This window comes from Hemiscyllium ocellatum, chromosome 22 (assembly GCF_020745735.1).
Source record: "Hemiscyllium ocellatum isolate sHemOce1 chromosome 22, sHemOce1.pat.X.cur, whole genome shotgun sequence".
NCBI lineage: Eukaryota > Metazoa > Chordata > Chondrichthyes > Orectolobiformes > Hemiscylliidae > Hemiscyllium > Hemiscyllium ocellatum.
The window spans coordinates 3,852,374-3,877,115 of record NC_083422.1 but is presented as its reverse complement, the minus strand read 5'-3'; the positions used below and the strand labels follow the sequence as shown (position 1 = coordinate 3,877,115).

Below are 24,742 nucleotides of genomic sequence, written 5' to 3'. Positions count from 1 at the left end.
TTTATTACAACTGTGTGATTCAATGTGGGAAGATTGGGAATTGGGACATGAAAGCTTGTTCCTCTAAACTACCATGTAAGGGAATTGTGAGGCTAGATTCTCCATCTGTCAGTCTGCTTTAATTGAATTTGATTGAGCATGTGTTCTGTTGTTCTCTTGTGTACCCACTTCTCAATCACGGAGTCCATATGATCATAGGATGATCACAGCATCGGAAGATCATTTTGTGTTTTCTGCTTGGGACAGCTCTCTGACATCTAGAATGCTAATCAGTCCTACTCTATAACCTTGTCCCCATGATCTTATACATTTTTTGCTGTCTAATAGTCATAGAGTCACGCAGCACGGAAACAGACCCCCTCGGCCCAACTTGTCCATGCCGACCAGGTTTCCTAAACTGAAGTAGTCCCATTTGCCTGGGCGTGGACCATATCCCTCTAAACCTTTCTTACCTATGTACCTGTCCAAGTGTACTTTAAATGTTGTAATTGTATCAGCCTCCATTACTTCCTCTGGCATCTCGTTCCATGTACATGTCATCCTCTGTGTGAAAAAGTTGCCCTTTCGGTCCCTTTGAAATCTTTCTCCTCTCACCTTAAACCTGTGCCCTTGAGTTTTAGACTCCCCCACCCTGGAGAAAAGACCTTGCTAATAACTATCCGGTTTGGTTTTGAGAATTGAATCTGCCTGCTCCATGTGTGCAAGCAATGCATTCCGGATCCTAAACATTTGTGGCTTCAAAACGCTCTTCGTCATGTTTCCTCAGGTTCCTTTGCCAATTATCTTAACCCTGTGCACTCTGTTCCTTGGGACCTTTAGCTATGTTGGAGCAGTTTCTCCCTGTCTGTTCGGCATGCTCTGTTCCTCAGACCCTCTGCCTAAATAAGAAAGTTTCTCCCTGTCTATTCCTGTCCTTTTACTGTTTTTCATGTCTGATTATGGTCCAGTTTCTGTTTGGAAGCAGAATATTAGACCCCACTTCTGGCTAATTACTGCTTGTTTCAGACAGATGATCTCACTTTGAGGGAGCCCAGTATTGTCTCAGTTGTGGGGTATGTGGAGGTTAACTTGTCTCCATGTGAGGACAGAATAGGAATGGGCAAGCCATCAGAATATGTTTTGTGGACAGCCTCAACAAGTAAAAATTCAATGAAAATAGGCTCCATCCTGAATTCCTGTCCTCCTCACAAACACACCCAGTTTTGTCTCTATCAACACCAAGATTATTAGATCATCAATCTCATTGTAGATCCGAAAAGAATTTCCTTATGTCGAAATGCCACACTTTCCCAGCTGAATGCATCCATTTCTAATAGTTACTACATTACCTTATAGATAGTTTTCTCCTGTTACTTTAATGAAGCGAACTCAAAAACTTAAGAAAAATACAACCTTCAGCAACATGATTAACTGCTTTTATTCTGATAAAAATTTATCTGTGAAACAAATAACTTGCTTGAGAACAAAGACTTTGCTTAATGGTAACTGAAAAGTCAGTATCAAGAGGCTGGTATGTGACAAGATGTGAGTGTTCAAATTGGAATAAAAAATGAGGTCTGCAGATGCTGGAGATCACAGCTGCAAATGTGTTGCTGGTCAAAACACAGCAGGTTAGGCAGCATCTCAGGAATAGAGAATTCGACGTTTCGAGCATAAGCCCTTATGCTCGAAACGTCGAATTCTCTATTCCTGAGATGCTGCCTAACCTGCTGTGTTTTGACCAGCAACACATTTGCAGTTCAAATTGGAATAATTGTGCAACTTTGTCTCCATTTGGGACAGACTTCAAAAAGATCTAGCAATTCAAAAATCACCCATCCGTGATGTGTTGAGAGACATCAGCAGAATTGTATTTCAGCACAATCTGCAACATTATGGCCCACCATTTCCCTCACTCAACCATTACCATCAAGCCCAAGGATTATCCCTGGCTCAATGAGAGTGCAAAAAAGCATGCCAGGGCAGCACCAGGCATATTTAAAAATAAGGTGTCAGACTGGTTCAAGCTACAAAACAGAGATACTTGCATGCCAAACAGAATAAGCAGCATGTGATAGAGAGAGCTAAGTGACTCCACCGTCCTGTCCTGAGTCCATGATCCCCGGACCTAAGGCTGCATTCCATGTACTCCTCAGACATTGAAGATGTACAAATGGAGCAAGACCTGGATAATATCCAGGCTTGGGTTGACAAGTGACAAGTAACATTCATGCCAAACAAAATGCCAGGCAATCACCATCCCCAGCAAAAGACAATCTAACCACTGCCCCTTGACATTCAATGACATTACAGTCACTGAAAAACCCATTATCAACATCTTGGGGATTGCCATGAATCAGAAACTCAACTGCACTCACCATATAAAAACAGAGGCTACAACATCAGGTCAGAGACTGGGAATACTGCGGTGAGTAACTCACCTCCTGACTCCCCTAAAATCTGCAAGGCACAAGTCAGAAGTGTGATGGAATACTCCCCACTTGCCTGGATGGATGCAGCTCCAACAACACTCAGGAAGCTTGACACCATCCAGGACAAAGCAGCTCACATGATTGGCACCACACCCACAAACATCCACTCCCTCCATCATCGATGTTTAGTAGCAGCAGTGTGAACTATTTACAAGATGGACTGCAGAAATTCACCAAAGATCCTCAGGCAGCACCGTTCAACCCATGACCACTTCCATTTAGAAGGACAAGGGCAACTGATGCATGGGAACACCACCACCTGCACGTTCCCATCCAAGACACTCATCTTCCTGCTTGGAATCATATTGCTGTTCTTTCAGTGTCTCTGGATCAACATCAAAATCCTGGAATTCCCTGCTTAACAGTGTTGTGTGCCAATCCAGAGCACATAGACTGCAGCAGTTCAAGAAGGCAGCCCACCATCACCTTCTTAAACGCAACTAGGAATGGGCAATAAATGCTGGCCCAGCCAGCAGTGTTCACCCATGAGAGAATTTTTTAAAAATTATTCTTTGGCACAACTCTGACTTTTACTGACAACGAGTTTCATCAGCCTTTAGATTTTCCTTCGGCTCGAAGCAAATACTGCTTTTGACGCAGATACACACAGGCTCATGCTCACTGTTGAAGCTATACTGACCTATTAGAACATACAACAATACAGCACACACCAGGCCCTTTGGCCCACGATGTTGTGCCAAACATTTGTCCTAGCTTAAGCACCAATCTGTGTACCTATCCAATTGACGCTTAAAGGTCACCAATGATTCTGACTCTGACACTCCCACAGGCAGCGCATTCCACCACTCTCTGGGTAAAGAACCTACCCCTGACATCCCCCTATACCTTCCACCCTTCACCTTAAATTTATGTCCCCTTGTAACACTCTGTTGTACCCAGGGAAAAAGTCTCTGACTGTCTACTCTATCTATTCTCCTGATCATCTTATAAACCTCTATCAAGTCACCCCTCATCCTTTGCCGTTCCAATGAGAAAAGGCCTAGCACTCTCAACCTATCTTTGTACAACCTATTGTCCATTCCAGGCAACATCCTGGTAAATCTCCTCTGCACCCTCTCCAAAGCTTCCACATCTTTCCTAAAATGAGGTGACCAGAACTGCCCACAGTACTCCAAATGTGGCCTTACCAAGGTCCTGTACAGCTGTAACATCACCTCACGACTCTTGAATTCAATCCCTCTGAACAATGAACGCTAATTCACCATAGGCCTTCTTACAAGCTCTATCCACCTGAGTGGCAACTTTCAAAGAGCTATGAACATAGACCCCAAGATCCCTCTGCTCCTCTACCATACTAAGAACCCTACTGTTAATCCTGTATTCCGCATTCTTATTTGTCCTTCCAAAATGGACAACCTCACACTTGACAGGGTTGAACTCCATCTGCCACTCCTCAGCCCAGCTCTGCATCATATTTAAGTCCCTTTGCAGCTGACAACAGCCCTCCTCTCTGTTCACAACTCCACCTACCTTCATATCGTCTGCAAATTTACTGACCCACCCTTCGACTCCCTCTTCCAAGTCATTAATAAAAATTACAAACAGCAGAGGACGCAGAACTGATCCCTGCGGAACTCCATTTGAAACTGGGCTCCATGTTGAATATTTACCATCTACCACCACTCTCTGACTTCAACCGGTTAGCCAGTTCTCTATCCAACTGGCCAAATTTCCCACTATCCCATGCCTCCTGACTTTCCGCATAAGCCTACCATGGGGAACCTTATCAAATACCTTACTAAAATCCATGTACACTACATCCACTGCTCTACCCTTATCCACATGCTTGGTCACCTCCTCAAGGAATTCAATAAGACTCGTAAAGCAAGACCTACCCCTCACAAATCCATGCTGGCTGTGTCTAGTCAAGCAGTATCTTTCCAGATACTCATAAATCCTATCCATCAGTACCCTTTCCATTACTTTGCCTACCACCGAAGTAGGACTAACTGGCCTGTAATTCCCGGGGTTATCCCTATTCCCTTTTTTGAACAAGGGCACAACATTCGCCACTCTCCAGTCCCCTGGTACCACCCCCGTTGACAGTGAAGACGAAAAGATCATTGCCAGCGGCTCTGCAATTTCTTCTCTTGCTTCCAACATAATCCTAGGATATATCCCGTCAGGCCCGGGGGACTTGTCTATCCTCAAGTTTTTCAAAATGTCCAACACATCTTCCTTCCTAACAAGTATCTCCTCTAGCTTACCAGTCTGTTTCATACTCTCCTCTTCAACAATACGGTCCCTCTCATTTGTAAATACTGAAGAAAGGTACTCATCCAAGACCTCTCCTATCTCTTTCGACTCAATACACAGTCTCCCACTACTGTCCTTGATCGGACCTACCCTCGTTCTCGTCATTTTCATGTTTCTCACATACGCATAAAAGGCCTTGCATTTATCCTTGATCCTACCCGCCAAAGATTTTTCATGCCTCTCTTAGCTCTCCTAATCCCTTTCTTCAGCTCCCTCCTGGCTGTCCTGTATCCCTCCAACGCTCTGTCTGAACCTTGTTTCCTCAACCCTATGTAATCCTCCTTCTTCCTCTTTACAAGATATTCAACCTTCCTCGTCAACCAAAGTTCCCTCACACAACCATCTCTTTCCTGCCTGACAGGTACATACATACATTTACCCTTCCCCCAATTGTAAAACCCACCCTGTTGCACGCACCTATCTCTCTCCATAACCAAGGTGAAAGTCACAGAATTGTGGTCACCATCACCAAAATGCTCACCCACTAACAAGCCCATCACTTGTCCCGGTTCGTTACCAAGTGCCAAATCCAATATGGCCTTCCCTCTGTTCGGACAATCTACATACTGAGTTAGAAAAGCTTCCTGGACACACTGCACAAAACACCGCCCCGTCCAATCTACTTGATCTAAAGAGCTTCCAATCAATATTTGGGAAGTTGAAATCACCCATGACTACTACCCTGTGGCTTCTGCACCTTTCCAAAATCTGTTTCTCCACATCTCTGCTGCTATTGGGGGGCCAATAGTAAACACCCAACAAGGTGACAGCTCCTTTCCTATTTCTGACTTCAACCCATACTACCTCCAAAGGCATTTTCCCCTCGAACTGCCTTTCTGCAGCCGTTATACCATTTCTAATTAGCAACACTATCCCCCCTCCTTTTTTACCACCCTCCCTAATCTTACTGAAACATCTGTAACCAGGAACCTCCAACAACCATTCCTGTCCCTCTTCAATCCACGTTTCCATGATGGCCACAACATCGTAGTCCCAAGTACTGATCCACGCCTTAAGTTCACCCACCTTATTTCTGATACTCTTTGCGTTGAAGTATACACACCTTGAACCCATCTCTGTGTCCGCAAGTATTCCCTGTCAGTGCTACCTTCTCCACAGCCTCCCTACATTCTTGGACATCCTGAAAAACAGCTAACCTACTTGCTGGACTACAAGTCTGGATCCCATCCCCCAGCCAAATTATTTTAAACCCCCCCCCCCCCACCGAAGAGTGCCTGCAAACCTATCTCCCAGGATATTGGTGCCCTTCTGGTTCAGGTGCAACCTGTCCTGCTTGTACAGGTCCCACCTTCCCCAGAATGTAGTCCAATTGTCCAAACATCTGAAGTCCTCCTTCCTCTACCATCCTTGCAGCCATGTGTTCAACTGCATTCTCTCTCTATTCCTTGCCTCATTGTCACGTGGCACCGGCAACAACCCAGATATGACAACTCTGTCCATCCTACCTTTTAGCTTCCAGCCTAACTCCCTGAGCTCCTGAATGACCTCCCCATCCCTCTTCCTACCTATGTCATTGGTGCCAATGTGTACCACGACTTCTGGCTGCACACCCTCCCCCTTAAGGATTCTGAAGACACGGTCCGAGACATCTTGGACCCTGGCACCCGGGAGGCAACAAACCATCCGAGAGTCTCTCCCATGTCCACAGAACCGCCTGTCTGTTCCTCTAACCATAGAGTCTCCTATAACTAGCACTCTCCTCCTCTCCCCCTTTCCCTTCTGAGCCTCAGAGCCGGACCTCGTGCCAGAGACCCGGTCACGACAGTTTACCCCTGCTAGGCTGTCCCCCCTAACAGTATCCAAAGCGGTATAAATTATTATCGAGGGGAACGACCACAGGGGATCCCTGCACTGCCTGCTTCCTCTCCTTCCCATCTCTAACTGTTACCCAGCTACCTCTGTATCTCTGGCGTAACTATGTCCCTGTAGCTTCTATCTATCACCCTCTCAGCCTCTCAAATAATCCTCAGTTCATCCAACTCGAGCTCCAGTTCCCTAACATCGTCTGTGAGGAGCTGGAGCTGGCTGCACTTCCTGCAGGTGAAGTCGGCAGGAGCATCGGTGGTCACCCCTCCCTCAAACATCCTGCGGGAGGAACATTCCACTGCCTGTGCTGCCATAACTTTACACTTAGTCTCCAAAACAAGAACACAAAGTAGCTTACCTGTTCAGCACTCGGCTTGTTGTGAACATCATAACTTCCAGGACTTTTCCAAAGCCCTGACTGAGAAACATAGCTATCCAATAAGTCCAAGAATTTGATGTACCTTATAGCAACAGTGATACGTCCATCTGTTCTTGGAAACTAACTTACTGTTCCATATATAGACATCATGTAAATCAGTTGTCTTCCTTGTAATTAAAATTAGGACTTCTAACATGGGATCTATTTTCTCTCTGTCTCTGTCAACTCACTGACATTTTTAACCCTGTCTACTTTTGTATTCAAGTTAGTGACCCACCAAACTTTTCTGAGTCAACAAATGAAAGTCCCTCCGCTGTTGCCATCTTGCGACTGCTTGTTCAGAAAATGTCACCAGTCACAGCTGTTGTCTTGCTCAGTACAAAAGAAAATGAATATAACCAAATAATTTCATCATGTGTGGTACATCATAGACTTAAGCTGACCCAAAATAATTTCACATGGGTTCTAACAGTTAATCCAGTAGCAACATGTTCACCAACTGCATCGTCTTGTTGTTAATGGGTGCTAAATTACTACTTTATCTTGAATCTATTATATTTGTTTTATTTATTACATGTGTGCAAATGTTATAAAGTGACAATTTTTTGTTTAATAATGCAGCCCTCCACAAGGTATCTTGAAGAAAGTGCCCAAATCGCCACGAACATCCATAGATGATGAAATACGGGATAACAAGGATGCTGTGATATACGACTTAGACAGGAAGTTACGCTTCAAAGATGATGTTTCCCAAACTGGGCAGCAGGTAAGAGCTTTCCACACAAAAGGGATCAAACAACTTTCTTACTGCATTGATACTGAAAATAGATTTCTAATTCCATCTGCAGCGATATTTTGTTAGATGTTTTTATGTGACAGGAATAGTGTTCCAACTCCTTTAAAGTGCAACAGCAATCAGTTGCCCTGCGTATATTTATAAACATACATAATTCCTTTGCACCCCTAGCTATAATTGTAAAATATGATGATGTGTCCTTTGATTTTAATTAGCGTTATGAAGATAAATTCAGGGATGCTGCATTCCTAAATGAGAATCTTGCTCAGTAGTAGTTTGAACCCCATGGAGTTATTTGGCATATTCAGCTTTCACAGCCACAACAAACAAGTCTCAGTTGAGAAATTCAGCATCAATAAATTTACTCAAAGGATCTACGAAGTCATGCTATAGTCAGCTCCAACAAGCCCACTGCCAGCTAATAGCTACAGCAGAGGTTTGCTCTATTTGTAATGGTCACTTTAGAGAATCGTCATAACAAGATATTAAGATGCTACAATTCCCTTCCTTAAAGCACTGTGAATTTATATACCCACATGTGTTGCACCAGTGTAGAAGCAATTTAGAACCACCTTCTTAAGGATTAGAGATGGGTGGGAAATATTGACAGTGTCACACTTCATTAACAAATAATAAGTATACAAGCACCCAGGATGTGAAAATGATAGTTAATTCATTCTGTTGAGGTGTTCTGCTTATTGTTGTAATGCCATTGTCTATCATCCTTCCATAGACAATAATTTATAAAGATAAAATGGCCTGCAGATTTCTTGAACAAAACTCTCCTTCAAACTTTAATTTTGATGAGGTAGAGGATATTGCATCAGCACAGTTACAACAGTATTTGTTTTCAATTTTCTGATCATCTGAATCAGTTCCATATGAAAGTATGCCATTGTTGCAATTAATATTTAACAAGCCATTAGCAAACTAATTATCTGTAATTACATGTATTAAAATATTTAACATCTATTAGTTGCATACATATCTAATTTGCACCATATGAAATGAAGCTCCTTTAATACATTATACTCACTATGTAGTGTGCACAGAGATTGCAAGGTACAAATACCTGCTGTTTGTATGAAACTTAGCCATTAACATATTGCCAATTTCACAGAAGCTTCTAATCTTCTGGGTGAAGTTGGAGTCTTCTCATATAACAGTCTGACTTTGGTGGTTCTATTCAAAACTTGTCTCTGAACTTTTTATTAAAAAGTATTATGTATCCTAAATATATTTATCTGTCACATTCATCACAGCACTCAAGTGACGATAGATTCTAACTGGATTAGTTCAGATGCATCTAGATACTGTATTTAGTTGTTAATCTGAAATATAACATAAAGGATGTTTGCCATAATGCTATCAAATAATAGCCATGTATTCATCTGTCTAAAAAATGAATTAATCCAAGCCTTTCATCAACTCGTCAAGACATCTGTAGAATCCATCCATCTAAGCCATACTTCAAATTCATGTTTCTATGGAAGGCAGCATTCAATCTTTGATCTATCTGTTCAAACCTTTCATCCTAGATACCCTCCAAGTCCATCTATTTACCCAATCTATCTAATTTGTACTTCTATCCTTCCAGTCCACCCAATGTCCATCATTTCAGTCCACCCAGCCCTTCAACTCTGCAAGTGAGCCATGCATCTTTCTGTCTAATCTATCTACCCAGTCCATGTAACAAATTGATCCTTCCATACCAACCCCCTGAACTCTATCACTCGCTCATCTGTTCATCTGATCCCATCACCCATCTAGTCCATCCATTTTCGTTATTTTTCCATCTAATATATCCATCCAATCCATGCATCAATCCAGTTATCCAATCATTCACAATCTATTTGACCACCAAAACTACTTAAATGTATCAGATAACCCATTTATAACTAATTTATCCAGCTATACACCCTTTTTGGGGGAAGGCGATGGCCTAATGGTATTATTATTATTGAACTAGTAATCCAAAGACACAGGTAATGTTCTGGAGACCTGAGATGAAATCCAGCCTTGGCAGATGGTGGAATTTCATTCAATAAAAATCTAGAATTACAAGTGTAATGATGACTGTAAAAGTATTGGTAATTATTAGAAAACAAATCCAGTTCACTGATGTCCTTTAGAGAAGGAAATGGCTGTCCTTATCTGCTCAGGCCTCCATGTAACTCAAGACCCACTATAATATGGTTGATTTTTAACTGCTCACTGAAATGGCCTAACAAGCCACAATTGCAGGAATATCTCAAAACAAGCCCAGCAGAGGTGGCAGCACAATAGTATGCAGTTAGATGGGAATTGCTCTGGGAGTCCTCAACATTGACTCCAACAAAGACCATGCAGTCCTACAGGACTAGGCCAAGCATGGGCAAGGAAACCTTCTACTGAGTACCACGATCGTTCTCCCTGTTGAACAACACTTGGAGGAAGTACTGAATGTGCAAATGTACCCTGGGTGGGGATTTCGATGCCCATCACAAAGAGTGGCTCCGTAACAGCACCAGTTGATCGAGCTGATTGACTCCTAAAGAACATAGCTGCTCGACTGGGTCTGCAGCAAGTGGTGAGGACACCAACACGAGGGAAAAATATACTTGACCTCATCCTCAACATTCTGGATCAGTGGTGCTGGAAGAGCACAGCAGTTCAGGCAGCATCCAACAAGCAGCGAACAAACCACCTGCCGTAGATGCCTCTGTCCATGTCAGTGCCAATAGGTGTAACCACCACACAGTCCTTTTGCAAGTAAAGTCCAATCTTCACATTGATATTATCTGCCATTGTGTGGAGTGGCACTCTCACCATGCTAAATGGGATAGACTTTGAACAGAACTGGAGACTCAGTACTGGGCATCCATGACATGCTGTGGGCCATCAGCACCAACAGAATTGTACTCCAGCACAATCTGTATAACCTGGCATGTCCCCCACTCTATCAATACCATCAACCCTGACTCAATGTAGAGTGCAGGGAGAAAGTGAGGACTGCCGATGCTGGAGATCAGAGCTTAAAAATGTGTTGCGCTTTTCCAGTAACTCAATGTAGAATGCAGGAAGGCATTCCAGGAGTTGCAGCGGGCACACCTGAAAATGAGGCATCAACCTGGTGAAGCTATACAACAGGTTATATGCTAAACAGCATTAGCAGCAAGTTATATACAGCACTGAGTGATCCCGCAACCAATGGATCAGATCTGTCGCAATTCTGTCACAGCCAGTTGTAAATGGTGGTGAACAAGTAAACAACACACTGGAGGAGGCAGCTCCACAAATATCCCCATCCTCATTAAAGGAAGTGCCCAACACATCATTGCAAAAGATAAGGCATTTTAAAACAATCTACAGCCGGATAGTTCCATCCGAGTGAATGACCCATCTCGGCCTCCTCCAGTGATCCCCAGCATCACAGATACAAGTATTCAGCCAATTTGATTCATTCTGAGGCACAGAATACTGCAAAGGCTTTGGGCCCTGACAATATTCTGGTAGAAATACTGAGGACTTGCACTCCAGAACTTGGCATACTCCTAGGCAATACATTTCCAACACTGGAATCTACCTGATAACATGAAAAATTGCCCAGCTATGTCCTATGATCAAAGATCAAGAGAAATCCAACCTGGTTAATGACCACCCCACCCCCACCACCACCACCAGTCTGATCTCGAACAAGGGTACAGTAGTGGAAGGTGTTATCATCAGTACTATCAAACAACACCTGCTCCACAACGACCTGCTCAGTAATGCCAGGTTTGGTTTCTGCCAGGGCCACTCAACTCCTGACCTTTGTTCAAACATGGACAAAAGAGTGGAATTCCAGGGGTGAGAATGACGCCCTTGATATCAAGGCTCTATTTGACCAAGTGTGGCCTCAAGGAGGCCTGGCAACACTGGAGTCAATGGCAATCAGATGAAAATCTCTCTGCTGGGTAGGAATCATACCTGGCATCTAGGAAGATGATTGTGGTTGTTGTAGGTCAGTCAGCTCCAGGATATCTCTGCAGGGGTACCTCAGGGTAATGTCTTCGATCCAGCCATTAATGACCTTCCCTCCATCATAAGGTCAGAAGTCGGGATGTTTACTGAAGATTGCATAATGCTCCGACCATTTGAGACTCTTCAGATACTGATGCAGTCCATGTTTAAATGCAAAAAGCTGTACACAATATACAGGCTCAGGGCAAGACTTAATATTTGTGCTGCACAAATGACAGGCAATGACCATCTCCAACAAGAGACAATTTAACCATCACCTCTTGACATTCAATAGCATTACCATCACTGAATCCTTGAAAGGACTTTTGCCCAAAATGTCGGTTTTCCTGCTTCTCAGGTGCTGCCTGACCTGCTGTGCTTTTCCAGCACCACATTCTCAATGCCATCCAGGACAAAGCAGCCCACTTGATTGGCAGTTCTACTCCCTCACTGATGCTCAGTAACTGCTGTGACCGCTAAGTACTAGGGGCACTGCAGAAGTTCACCAAGGTTCCTTATCCTTAGACAGTGCCTTCCAAAACCTTGACCACTTCCACCGTGAAGGACAAGGGCAGCAGATACCTGGGGACACAATCACTTTCAAGTTCCCCTCCAAGCCACTCACCATCCTGACTTGGAAATAACATTGTTCTTTCATTGTTGCTGAGACAAAATTCTGGAATTCCCAGAATTGATGGCATTGTGAGTCTTCCTACAGCACATAGACTGCAGCGGTTCAAGAAGACAGCTCACCACTACCTTCTCAATGGCAACTAGAGGCAGGCAATAAATGTGGCCAGCCAGTAACAAAATTCCATGAATGAGTAAAACAACAAATCCTTGCACTTATGCATTTAAAACCTTTATTTAACCATATAACAGGATAGGTCAGAGTCAGCATGGATTTATGAAGGGGAAATCATGCTTGACTAATCTTCTGAAATTCTTTGAGGATGCAACTCTGAAGATGGATGAGGGAGATCCAGTAGATGTAGTGTACCTGGACTTTCAGAAAGCTTTGATAAAGTCCAACATAGGAGGTTAGTGAGCAGAATTAGGGCATATGGTATTGGGGGCAAAGTACTAACTTGGATTGAAAGTTGGTTGGCTGACAGGAAACAAAGAGTAGTGATAAACGGCTCCATTTCGGAATGGCAGGCAGTGACCAGTGGGGTACCGCAGGGATCAGTACTGGGACCGCAGCTTTTTACAATATATATTAACGATATAGAAGATGGTATTAGTAATAACATCAGCAACTTTGCTGATGATACTAAGCTGGGTGAGAGGGTGAAATGTGATGAGGATGTTAGGAGATTACAGGGTGACCTGGACAAGTTAGATGAGTGATCAGATGCATTGGCAGATGCAGTTTAATGTGGATAAATGTATGGTTATCCACTTTGGTGGCAAGAACAGGAAGGCAGATTACTACCTAAATGGAATCAATTTAGGTAAAGGGGGAGTACAGAGAGATCTGGGTGTTCTTATACACCAGTCAATGAAGGTAAGCATGCAGGTACAACAGGTAATGAAGAATAGCATGCTGGCCTTCATAACAAGACGGATTGAGTATAGAAGCAAAGAGGTTCTTCTGCAGCTGTACAGGGCCCTGGTGAGACCACACCTGGAGTACTGTGTGCAGTTCTGGTTTCCAAATTTGAGGAAAGACATTTTGGCTGTTGAGGGAGTGCAGTGTAGGTTCACGAGGTCAATTCCTGGAATGGTGGGATTACCTTACACTGAAAGACTGGAGCGACTGGGCTTGTATACCTTTGAGTTTAGAAGACTGAGAGGGGATATGATTGAGACCTTTTAGATTATTAAAGAATTGGACACTCTGGAGGCAGGAAACACGTTTCTGCTGATCGGTGGGTGCCGAACCAGAGGACACAGCTTAATAATATGGGGTAGACCATTTAGGACAGAGATGAGGAGAAACATCTTCACCCAGAGAGTGGTGGCTGTGTGGAATGCTCTTTGGGAGGGTTTAAACTAACTCCGAGGGGGCATGGGAACCAGGACTGTAGCTTTAGGGTACAGGACCTTGAGTGTAGGGAGGTTAGGAATAATGCAGTGATCTCTAAGGAGGGTGCCTGTAACCAGAAGGGTGGATTGAAGTGTGTATACTTCAATGCCAGAAGTATAAGGAATAAGGTAGGTGAACTTGCAGCGTGGGTTGGTACCTGGGACTTCGATGTTGTGGCCATTACAGAGACGTGGGTAGAACAGGGACAAGAATGGCTGTTGCACGTTCCAGGGTTCAAATGTTTTAGTAGGATCAGACATGGGGGTAAAAAAGGGGGAGGCGTGGCATTACTTGTCAAAGATAGTATCACAGCAGTGGAATGGACGATGGAAGAGGACTTGCCATCTGAGGTAGTTTGGGCTGAGGTTAGAAATAGGAAAGGTGGGGTCACCCTGTTAGGTGTTTTCTACAGGCCTCCTAATAGTCCTAGAGAAGTAGAGGATAATATTGCGAGGATGATTCAGGAAAAGAGTGAAGGTAGCAGGGTGGTTGTTATGGGGGACTTTAACTTCCCAGATATTGACTGGGAGAGCTATAGCTCGAGTTCATTAGATGGGTCGGTGTTTGTACAATGTGTGCAGGAGGGTTTCCTGACACAATATGTCGACAGGCCAACAAGAGGGGAGGCTATATTGGATTTGGTTCTAGGTAATGAACCAGGCCAGGTGTTAGACTTGGAGGTAGGTGAGCACTTCGGGGACAGTGACCACAACTCGGTGACTTTTACTTTAGTGATGGAGAGGGATAATCGTGCGCCGCAGGGCAAGAGTTATAGCTGGGGGCAGGGAAATTATGATGCAGTGAGCCATGACTTAGGATGTGTGGATTGGAAAAACAGGCTTCAAGAGAAGAACACTAATGAGATGTGGGGATTGTTCAAGGAGCAGCTACTGCGTGTCCTCGATAGGTATGTACCAGTCAGGCATGGTGTAAAGGGCCTTGTGAGGCAGCCGTGGTTTAGTAAGGAATTGGAGTCCCTTGTGAAAGGGAAGAAGGCGGCATATGTAAAGATGAGGCGTGAAGGTTCAGTAGGGGCGATTGAGAGTTATAAGGTAGCCAGGAAGGAGCTAAAGAGGGAGCTAAGAGAAGCGAGAAGGGGACATGAAAAGTCTTTAGCTGGTAGGATTAGGGAAAACCCAAAGGCTTTCTATAGGTATGTCAAGAATAAAAGGATGACTAGGGTAGGTATCGGTCCAGTCAAGGATAGTAGTGGGAAGTTGTGTGTGGAGGCGGAGGAGATTGGAGAGACATTAAATCAGTACTTTTCATCAGTATTCACTCAGGAACAGGACACTGTTGCTGATGTGAATATGGAATCACAAATAATTAGAATGGATGCCCTGGAAATATGCAGGGAAGAGGTTTTGGGAATATTGGAAAGGATGAATATAGATAAGTCTCCTGGGCCTGATGGCATTTACCCCAGGATCCTATGGGAAGCTAGGGAGGAGATAGCAGAGCCATTGGCCTGGATTTTTATGTCGTCATTGTCAACGGGAATAGTACCAGAGGACTGGAGGATAGCGAATGTGGTCCCATTGTTCAAGAAAGGGAGTAGGGATAGCCCTAGTAACTATAGGCCAGTGAGTCTGACTTCAGTGGTGGGCAAAGTCTTAGAGAGAATGGTAAGGGATAAGATTTATGAACATCTGGGTAGGAATAACGTGATCAGGGATAGCCAGCATGGTTTTGTGAAGGGCAGGTCGTGCCTCACAAACCTTATTGAGTTCTTTGAGAAGGTGACTAAGGAAGTGGACGAGGGTAAAGCAGTAGATGTTGTGTATATGGATTTTAGTAAGGCGTTCGATAAGGTTCCCCATGGTAGGCTAATGCTAAAACTACAGAGGTATGGCATTGAGGATACATTAGAGGTTTGGATTAGGAATTGGCTGGCTGGAAGGAGACAGAGGGTAGTAGTTGATGGATTATGTTCATCTTGGAGCGCAGTTACTAGCGGTGTACCACAAGGATCTGTTTTGGGACCATTGCTTTTTGTTATCTTTATAAATGATCTAGAGGAAGGACTTGAAAGTTGGGTAAGCAAGTTTGCAGATGACACAAAAGTCAGTGGAGTTGTGGATAGTGAGGAAGGAAGTGGTAGGTTACAGCGGGATATAGATAAGTTGCAGAGCTGGGCGGAAATGTGGCAAATGGAATTCAATGTAGCTAAGTGCGAAGTCGTTCACTTTGGTAGGAATAACAAGATGATGGATTACTGGGCTAATGGTAGGCTACTTGGTAGTGTGGATGAGCAGAGGGATCTTGGTGTCCATGTACACAGATCTCTGAAAGTTGCCACCCAGGTAAATAGTGCTGTGAGGAAGGCATATGGTGTACTGGGCTTTATTGGCAGAGGAATTGAGTTCCGGAGTCCTGAGGTCATGTTGCAGTTGTATAAGACTCTGGTGAGGCCTCATCTGGAGTATTGTGTGCAGTTTTGGTCGCCATACTATAGGAAGGATGTGGAAGCTTTAGAACGAGTACAGAGGAGGTTTACCAGGATGTTGCCTGGAATGGTAGGAAAATCTTATGAGGAAAGGCTGAGGCACTTGGGGCTGTTCTCATTGGAGAAGAGAAGGTTTAGGGGAGATCTGATAGAAGTGTATAAGATGATTAGGGGTTTAGATAGGGTAGATACTAAGAACCTTTTACCGCTAATGGAGTCAGGTGTTACTAGGGGACATAGCTTTAAATTAAGGGGTGGTAGGTATAGGACAGATGTTAGGGGTAGATTCTTCACACAGCGGGTTGTGAGTTCATGGAATGCCCTGCCCGTATCAGTGGTGAACTCTCCTTCTTTATGGTCATTTAAGCGGGCATTGGATAGGCATTTGGAAGTTATTGGGCTAGTATAGGTTAGGTAGGATTCGGTCGGCGCAACATCGAGGGCCGAAGGGCCTGTACTGCGCTGTATCCTTCTATGTTCTATGTTCTATGTTATGGAGATAAGGCAGGAACAGGATACTGATTAAGGATGATCAGCCATGATCATATTGAATGGTGGTGTAGGCTCGAAGGGCAGAATGGCCTGCTCCTGCACCTATTGTCTATTGTCTATTGTCTATTTATCTGTATACCTAATCAAGCCAATTTAACCACCCATCCATCTTTCCATCCATCCATCTTTATTATTTGCCAAAACAGCTCCCCCTTAATTCAAGAGTTGGCTTCTTTTTGTGATAAAATTTAGAATCAAGTGTTTATGAAGTTATTTTTATACCTGCAGGACCTTAAATATCTGATTGAATCAACTCGCAACAGCCTTGGTCAGCAACAGGTTAAGTCAAAAGCATCGTTTTACTATTTCTTTTTTCTTTCAGAGCTGTTTCTCATCATTCTTTCTTTTCTGTTTTACATTACTAGCTGTATCGCTAGGACTTATTGCAGCCAACTGCATGAGGAATCAATGTGCCAGCTCTAGAAAGCATCTGTTCAAAGAGAATCCTTCTTTTGAAGATAAAATCTTTGAAAAATGTTCAATCCTTAGATTGCTGTGTTATTTATCTGAGCCCCTGCATTAGCCAAATGTTGCATGATGTCTGACAGTTTAATTTCTTCATATTTGATCATTTAAAATGGCTATCTCTCAACCTTTCTTTTCCAAAAGATTACTTTCTTTACATCGTTTCTAACTGAAGCATGAAACTTTAAATCTAATAATGTAATTCTGCAATATAGTGATTCTCTTGCTAATAGAATAAGTCGCTACTATATTGAGTTGTTTAGGTTATCACTTCACTGATCTAACATAGATTCCTAACTCTCCAAAGCATTGTTTTCAAAATGTTCACTTTCAGTTATGAATCTGTCTATAACCCTTACACACTCTTCCACTATGACTGTCCACAAACTCATCTCCTGTGTTGGACCCTTCATTCCACGAGCTCTGGTGCCCTTTGTACACCAATCCTATTGTACCACTGGTGGCAGAGGACCTCCTTTCTGTGATTCATTTCTTCAGCACTTTTGCCTCACTTCCCCTTTTTCACAACTTTAACCATTTGTTCAAAACCAAGCTTTATGCAGATTTTATATTTCCTCACTTACAGTCTTTATTTTCATTGTTTTATTTTCCTTTACAAAGTCTGTTCGGAAACACAAGCACAACACTGAAGTGTAACAACTAAAGGCAAGATTAATTTGTGAGGAGTTTTATTGATACTGGTTTAGAGTATCATACATTAAGGACATTGATAGCTTCTTCCAGGCAGGTAGATGTAGAGAATGAGGTCCATATAAGAATCAGCAAAGCAATGTTGGTCTTCCAGTGACTCCGCATCGTGGAGATTTCCAAACCATCAGCACAGCTATGAAGTTGCCATTATGCCTGTCCATTGCGATGCCACTGCAAGCTATGCCAGGGAGACATGGAAGGAAACAGCAGAAGTATAATTGAAGTTTTGTGTTATAGTGGTGTTGCCTACCTAAGATTTTGGAGTAAAAAGTGAGGTCTGCAGATGCTGGAGATCAGAGCTGAAAATGTGTTGCTGGTTAAAGCGCAGCAGGTCAGGAAGCATCCAAGGAACAGGGAATTCGACGCTTCGGGCAAAAGCCCTTCATCAGGAAGGGCTGATGAAGGGCTTTTGCCCGAAACGTCAAATTCCCTGTTCCTTGGATGCTGCCTGACCTGCTGCGCTTTAACCAGCAACACATTTTCAGCTCATACCTAAGATTTTGGACATCATTTGTAGAGGCAATGTTACCAGTGAAGTTGTGATGCAGAGGACTGGTCTGAGGTACCTAGGAGGAGAACATGGCAGAGAGAACTGAGACTGGAAAGGAAGTTAATTCTCTCTGTCAGATGCCCTTCCAGAGTAGAATGGACATCATCAGATGGCTAAAGAAGACTTGGCAAAATACATTTAAGGAGGACCTTCTAGATGGGACACCACATGAGGTGTAATTAAAGGCGTTTCGGTAGATTGGGATCAGTAGCAGAATCTTGCTGCCCATTGTCTTGAACAGGGCTGGATGAACTTAGTCTAAGTAAGTAAGAATATCTGACTCATGGAGCAAATGATGGATCTGGAAAGTTTGAGATATTCAGAATTTCCATGGAGTCAAATGGTATTCTTGCTGCTTCCTGTCTGACATATTCTTTTACACTGAATATTCTGCACTTCTGCTTATTTATCCATGTACAGCAATTTCCTGTACTGGTTTGAATTTGGGGACCAATTGTAATATTTCCAAGTTTGCAGATGATACAAACATGGTGAACATGCAAGAGGCTTCAATAACATTTAGACAAACTGAACGAGTGGGCAAGAACATGGCAAATGGAACATGATGTGGATAAGTTTGAGCGATCCAATTTGGTAAGAGGAACGGAGGTGCCATGTATTTCTTAAACGGTGAAAGATTGTAAAGTGTTGCCGTCCAAAGGAACCCAGCTGTCCTTGTTCGCAAGTCACTGAAAGCTGGATTTTTGGGTGCAGCAAGTAATTTAGAACATGGCATGTTCACCTGTAAACAAGAGAATTTGAATACAGGAGGAACACGTCTTGAACTAGTGAGATCTCACCTGGTGTATTGTGAGCAGTTCTGATCCCTGTATCAAGGGAAGGATATACTTGTCAAAGAGGAGTGCAGCAGAGGTTTACCAGACTGATTCCTGGTAACTGTCCTATGCAAAATCATTTGAGGACACTGTTCCTATATTCTCTCTTAGGAGAATAACAGCAATTACAGAAAATTTCCAAATTCTTAATTGGATACACAGAGTAGATGTAGAAAGGATATTTCCCCTGTCTGTCAGGTCTGGAACCAGGGAGCAGTACCAGAGTTAAAGGCAAGCAATTTCAGACAATGTTGGGGGTGGAGAGGGGAATCAATTCACTCTGTGGGTGGTGAATCTATGACCTTCTCTACCCTAGAGGGCTGTGCAATTTGGTCATCAATTGATCCAAGAAAAATATTGATAGAGTTCTAGCAACTAATGACATCAAGAAATATGACATTGAGTTGATGATCAGCAATGATTTGGAATGACAGAGTGGCTAAATAGCCAACTTCTGTTCCTGTGTTCCTCCACACACTTCATAAGCCACCCTCCTTGAATCCTCAAACCTCATGCTCCCTCCCTCATCCTCCTAGCTCCATGCTCCCAGTTCTCTTTCATATTCTCCATGCTACCCATTTCCTCTCCTATTCTCCATGCCACATTACCATGATGCTGCCAGATGTGATCATGTCCCCTCTACATTTCCCTCAACACTTCCATGCTCTTCAATGCTTTCTATGTATCCTCCATAGCTGAAAATGTGTCGCTGGAAAAGTGCAGCAGGTCAGGCAGCATCCAAGGAACAGGAGATTCGACGTTTCGGGCATAAGCCCTTCTTCGGGAATTTCCTGAAGAAGAGCTTATGCCCGAAACATCGAATCTCCTGTTCCTTGGATGCTGCCTGACCTGCTGCGCTTTTCCAGTAACACATTTTCAGCTCTGATCTCCAGCATCTGCAGACCTCACTTTCTCCTCGAAGAATATATCCTCCATAGCCACTTATCAGTATCCACTATGGGCATACTGCAAGTGCTATAGATTTGAAATGGACATGTAAAAATCTTTTAACAATGAAGCAATGCTCTCGCTCAAGGACAACTATCAGCAAAGAGTTCCCTGCTAAGATAAGTGTTGTGAAACTCAGCCAAGCATTCATAACGTCCCTTGATACAAACAAGTACAAATGAAAACAATGCATGCTAATGAAATGGTAAAACGAAATGGCTACGTTTTTCTATAGCTGACCTGTCAATCAAAACAGCCCAGGCAAGTGCCTGTTTTTTTCTCTAATGGAAGTATTGAGCCAGTTGTATTTTTCACATTTAAAGCATTGTCAACATTTAAATCGTTTCAGGTCCAGAGTGCCCAAGCAATTCCTGGTTCCTGATCACCAAGCTCCCCTCCCCCCCCCACCCCCAACCCCATGGCCACATTGCTATATCTCTCCAAAACTGATGGTATGTGCAAGCAGTGATTGTAAAGCAGCACACATGATACTGTCAGTAACCCAGCTGCTTTTTGTAACTGAAAGCTTGTCAATGAAAACAATTCCAGGACCAAGTAACTGTTTTTATTTTTTGGTTTCCTACTTGGATTTGTGTTCCCTCATCTTTCACAACTCCTCTGAGAGGCTGTTGACCACATCAACATATGAAAGGGGCACAACTTTGCCAAAATGGTGCAGGGGAACAAGGATGGGAATGCTACCTGTGAACTTGCTAGCTCCTCTTTTATCCCACTTTGGCAAAAATTGTCAGAAATGGAAATGAGGGCAGAAGGTGATTTCCACCTGCCATTTTAAAGGACTCCCAAATCAGTCCGATTCACAAAAATCCAGGTTGAGGTCTCTCATTTTCACTGCTCTGTGCCTCCCAGGAATTTCCAAGACAATCTCCTTCCCACCATTTACTGGCTTTTAAAATACACCAAGTGTAGCATGATAGCACAGAGGACTGGAAGATAGTTCAAGTATACATAATACAGACTTAAGTAAAGTGATATAAAGTGCTAAAAGGTGTGAATAAGATTTGGATGGCACGTGTGCAAATACAGAAAGTGTGATTCAACAAAGTTGGTGACCCGCATATATCCATATTCACTTGGGAATATAAATGTTGTAGTGATAACTGAAAATTATCCACAAAAAGAAATGGTGGCAAAGTTAATAAAAGTGATAGTCACATTTTCTCAGAAGCTACTCTGAGAGACAGGTGCTGAGTTTAATCTGAGATTCAGGCAAGGTTGAGAACGCAAGGTCTCCATGGTGACCACAACTAGTACAGAAATTGAACTGAGGTTGTTGACATCAATCTCATTATGGACCAGACCAACCCCCCTTGAAATATAAAAAAAAGGTATCCTAGAATCTGATCTTTTCTTATTTTAAAGGTGAGTGTTAAGAATTGCAGTCCAGATGCAATTCTATTGGTCAAACGCCCAGATTTGAAGCAAAATACGCTTTATTCAAATACTGAGATTAAAATACAACAAAAGAAAGAATAAAGAAAATAATTGGCTTAGCTGTGACTCTATTGGAAAAGGTAACAGAATAATAAATTATTTTACTACTAGACAAAACTGTTTCAATACAGTAACATCCCATGAACACACCCTTGACAAAAGCAAATTCATAAAAACAGATTTTCTCACATGCAACTTCAGGAGCAGGATGCAAATCCCCAGCTTTTATCTGTAACCAAGAGAGGAGAAACAGCTTCCACATTCTGTTTCAAGAACCCAGCAGCAATTGCTACTAAAACTAAAAATCCTGTTTTGACCCCACCCATTCAGGCTGCTTCTATTGTTCAATCTTTAAGAAAACAAAAACAAACCACGGTCTCATGAACTGTTTATGGGCTTTCAATAGTTGATCAGCATCTCTGCCCTAAACCCTTTCTTTTAAAAAAAGGATAAAATATACTTTTCAAAGCTAAAGTATCCATACACTCTGCAATACAAACTAGCTATATTACCCCAACATTCCTATAATCAAGGTATTTAAGAAAGATAAGGCAGGATTGAGAAAAGAGGGCAATGCTTTAAAATATTAGAGGGAGACTATCTTGGTTGATTCAAAGACAAAATCTAGTTGGTCAGAGTGAAGAAACAATAAAGGAGCTATTATACAGACCTGAAGGATCAAAGGTCTCGAATGGGGGAACAGAAATCCAGAGGTTGGAGATCTCAATTTGGGATGGAAGGTTGGCTGTCAAAGGGGGAAATGAAATGAGAGGTCTTGGAATCTCTGGAGTAGTTGAGATTGGTGACATTTGGGGGTGATGTAGCTGGAAAAGATTGGGATGTATCTGATTGTGAGAGACCACAGAACCCAGCAGATAAGTGGAATTTATTCCCTTCCTTTCTGTAATTGATGAATATTCCGAGGCTCAGGAACCCTATCTGATCAGATTTTAAATGGCACCTCATTATAATTTTAAGTTGTTCATCTAGCAATCGTGCATAGAGTGGTTCAGGACATCAGATTCTCATATTCCATCATTCTATCCTACCCTGTCCAACCCAACCTCGATACAACTCAATTATTATCTAACCCAACCATACATTATTCTTTCAGGATAATGCTCTCCCCAATAATCTTGTGAAAATGAACATCCAATTGAAAAGGTATTTGCTAATAAGAGAGCTACCATGGATTTGGAAAGGGAAGATTGTATTTGAGTAAATTCAATTCCTCTTTAGTAATGAGCTAATGGAGTAAATGAGTCGAAGAGTGTGGTACTGGAAAAGCACAGCCAGTCAGGCAGCATCTGAGGGTCAGAAGAATCGACGTTTCAGATATAAGCCCTTCATCAGGAAAGTCATAATTTCTTGATGAAGGGCTTATGCCCGAAACATCGATTCTCCTGCTCCTTGGATGCTGCCCAACCGACTGCGCTTTTCCAGCACCACACTCTTCGACTCTGATCTCCAGCATCTGCAGTCCACATTTTCTTCTAATGGAGTGTATGAGGACAGTCCAACCATTATGTATATGGACTTGTAACAACTGTGATGAAGTACTAGGTATTAACATGTTAACAAAATCAAAGCCTATGGGATAATAAGAGAGTTAGCAGCATCAATACAAAATAGGGATTGAAATCAGAGAGTTCTGAAAAGCTGTTTTTCAAAGTGGAGACAATAATATGCTGATGTGCCCCAGGATTCCATACTAGGACTACTGCTGTCTTCAATATGCATTAATGATGTGGCTTGGGGTACAAGGCATAAGTTAGGAATTTGCAGTTGGCAAGAAACCGGGTGGTAAAAGTAAAGGTAAAGTCTCTGTAGTCCAGACGTAAAACAGTGAGAAAGATAGCTATAGAATGGTAAAGTGGACTCAAGGCACACGTGAAAATTGAAAATCAAATGCTGAGTAGTCTGAAGTAACACATTTCAATATCAAGAATGAGGAAATTACAATTTTAAACTGGGTGCAAATGGAGAAATGTCTGGAAGTGTTTATGCACTAATCATCGATGATGACAAGACAAGAAAAAGAAAGCCCGAGGGATGATGGGCTTCATAAATGGATACCAAGAGAACAAATACCAGGAGGTTATGACAAACTTATGGAAAAACACAAGTTTAGCTTCAGGTAGAGTATGTGTTCAAGTCTGGAAACCATACGTTAGGAAAGCTGTGAAGACTATGGATAAGGTACAGAAAAGATTTACTTGGAATTATTCCAGGAATAAGGGATGATCTTTATGTGGATAGACTGCAGGAATTGTGGCTGTTCTCTTTTAAGTAGAGAATGAAAACAGGAGGTTTCATTGGTGTGAAAAATCATGACTTGTTTAGTTGGAGGAAATAAAAAGAATTTATTGAAAAGACAATGCCAGAGGACATGGATTTAAGAAAGCTATGTAAACAAAAAAAGAGTTTCCATGAAAAGTTTTCTTTTGTCCGGTAAGTGATCAAGAGTGTGAAATGTTCCACCGGATCAAGTGGTTGCATCGATTCAGTAGTTTTCAAAAGGAAATAATATAAATATTTCAAGAAGGAAGATAATTGTAGGAATACAGAAGAGGAGCAGAGTTCGAGGACTAACTGTATTGTCCTTTGAAAGAATTTTATTTAAACTGACCCCTTCAAGTAAGGGCAGAACCTGTTTTTTTTCCCCCAGTAATGAGCTTTCCTGTGGAAAAGAGTAGACCTGATCTGAGAGTTAAAGTTCTAAGTTAGAATAAAGCCAATTTTGATGGTATTAGGGGAATTCAGTTGGTATTCAGAAGTTGATTGAGAGAGGCTATTTGCAGGTAAAGTGACAGTTGGAAAGTGAGAGGCCTTAAAAAAAATGAGGTAATGAAATTCCAGAGGCAGTATGTTCCTGTTAGTGTGAAGGGCAAGGCTGGTAGGGAATGCTAGATGACTAGAGAAATTGAGGCTCTGGTCAAGAAAAAGGAGTTATATATCAGACATAGACAGTTGGGATCGAGTGAATGCCTAAAAGAGTATAAGGGCCATAGGAAGAGGG

At 42.6% G+C, this 24,742-nt stretch overlaps 1 protein-coding gene across 4 annotated transcripts in view; it reads left to right on the top strand.

Annotated features, from left to right (window-relative positions):
- The window catches only part of mypn (myopalladin), a 295,631-nt gene that overhangs the window by 235,390 nt on the left and 35,499 nt on the right, over window positions 1–24,742 (top strand). For 3 of the 4 annotated variants that reach the window (XM_060841842.1, XM_060841843.1, XM_060841845.1), the window contains 2 exons: window positions 7,576–7,720; window positions 16,987–17,037. In XM_060841842.1, the coding sequence (XP_060697825.1) occupies window positions 7,576–7,720; window positions 16,987–17,037 (196 nt within the window). The remainder of the gene's footprint in view (window positions 1–7,575; window positions 7,721–16,986; window positions 17,038–24,742) is intronic. The other variant, XM_060841844.1, reaches the window with a different exon arrangement.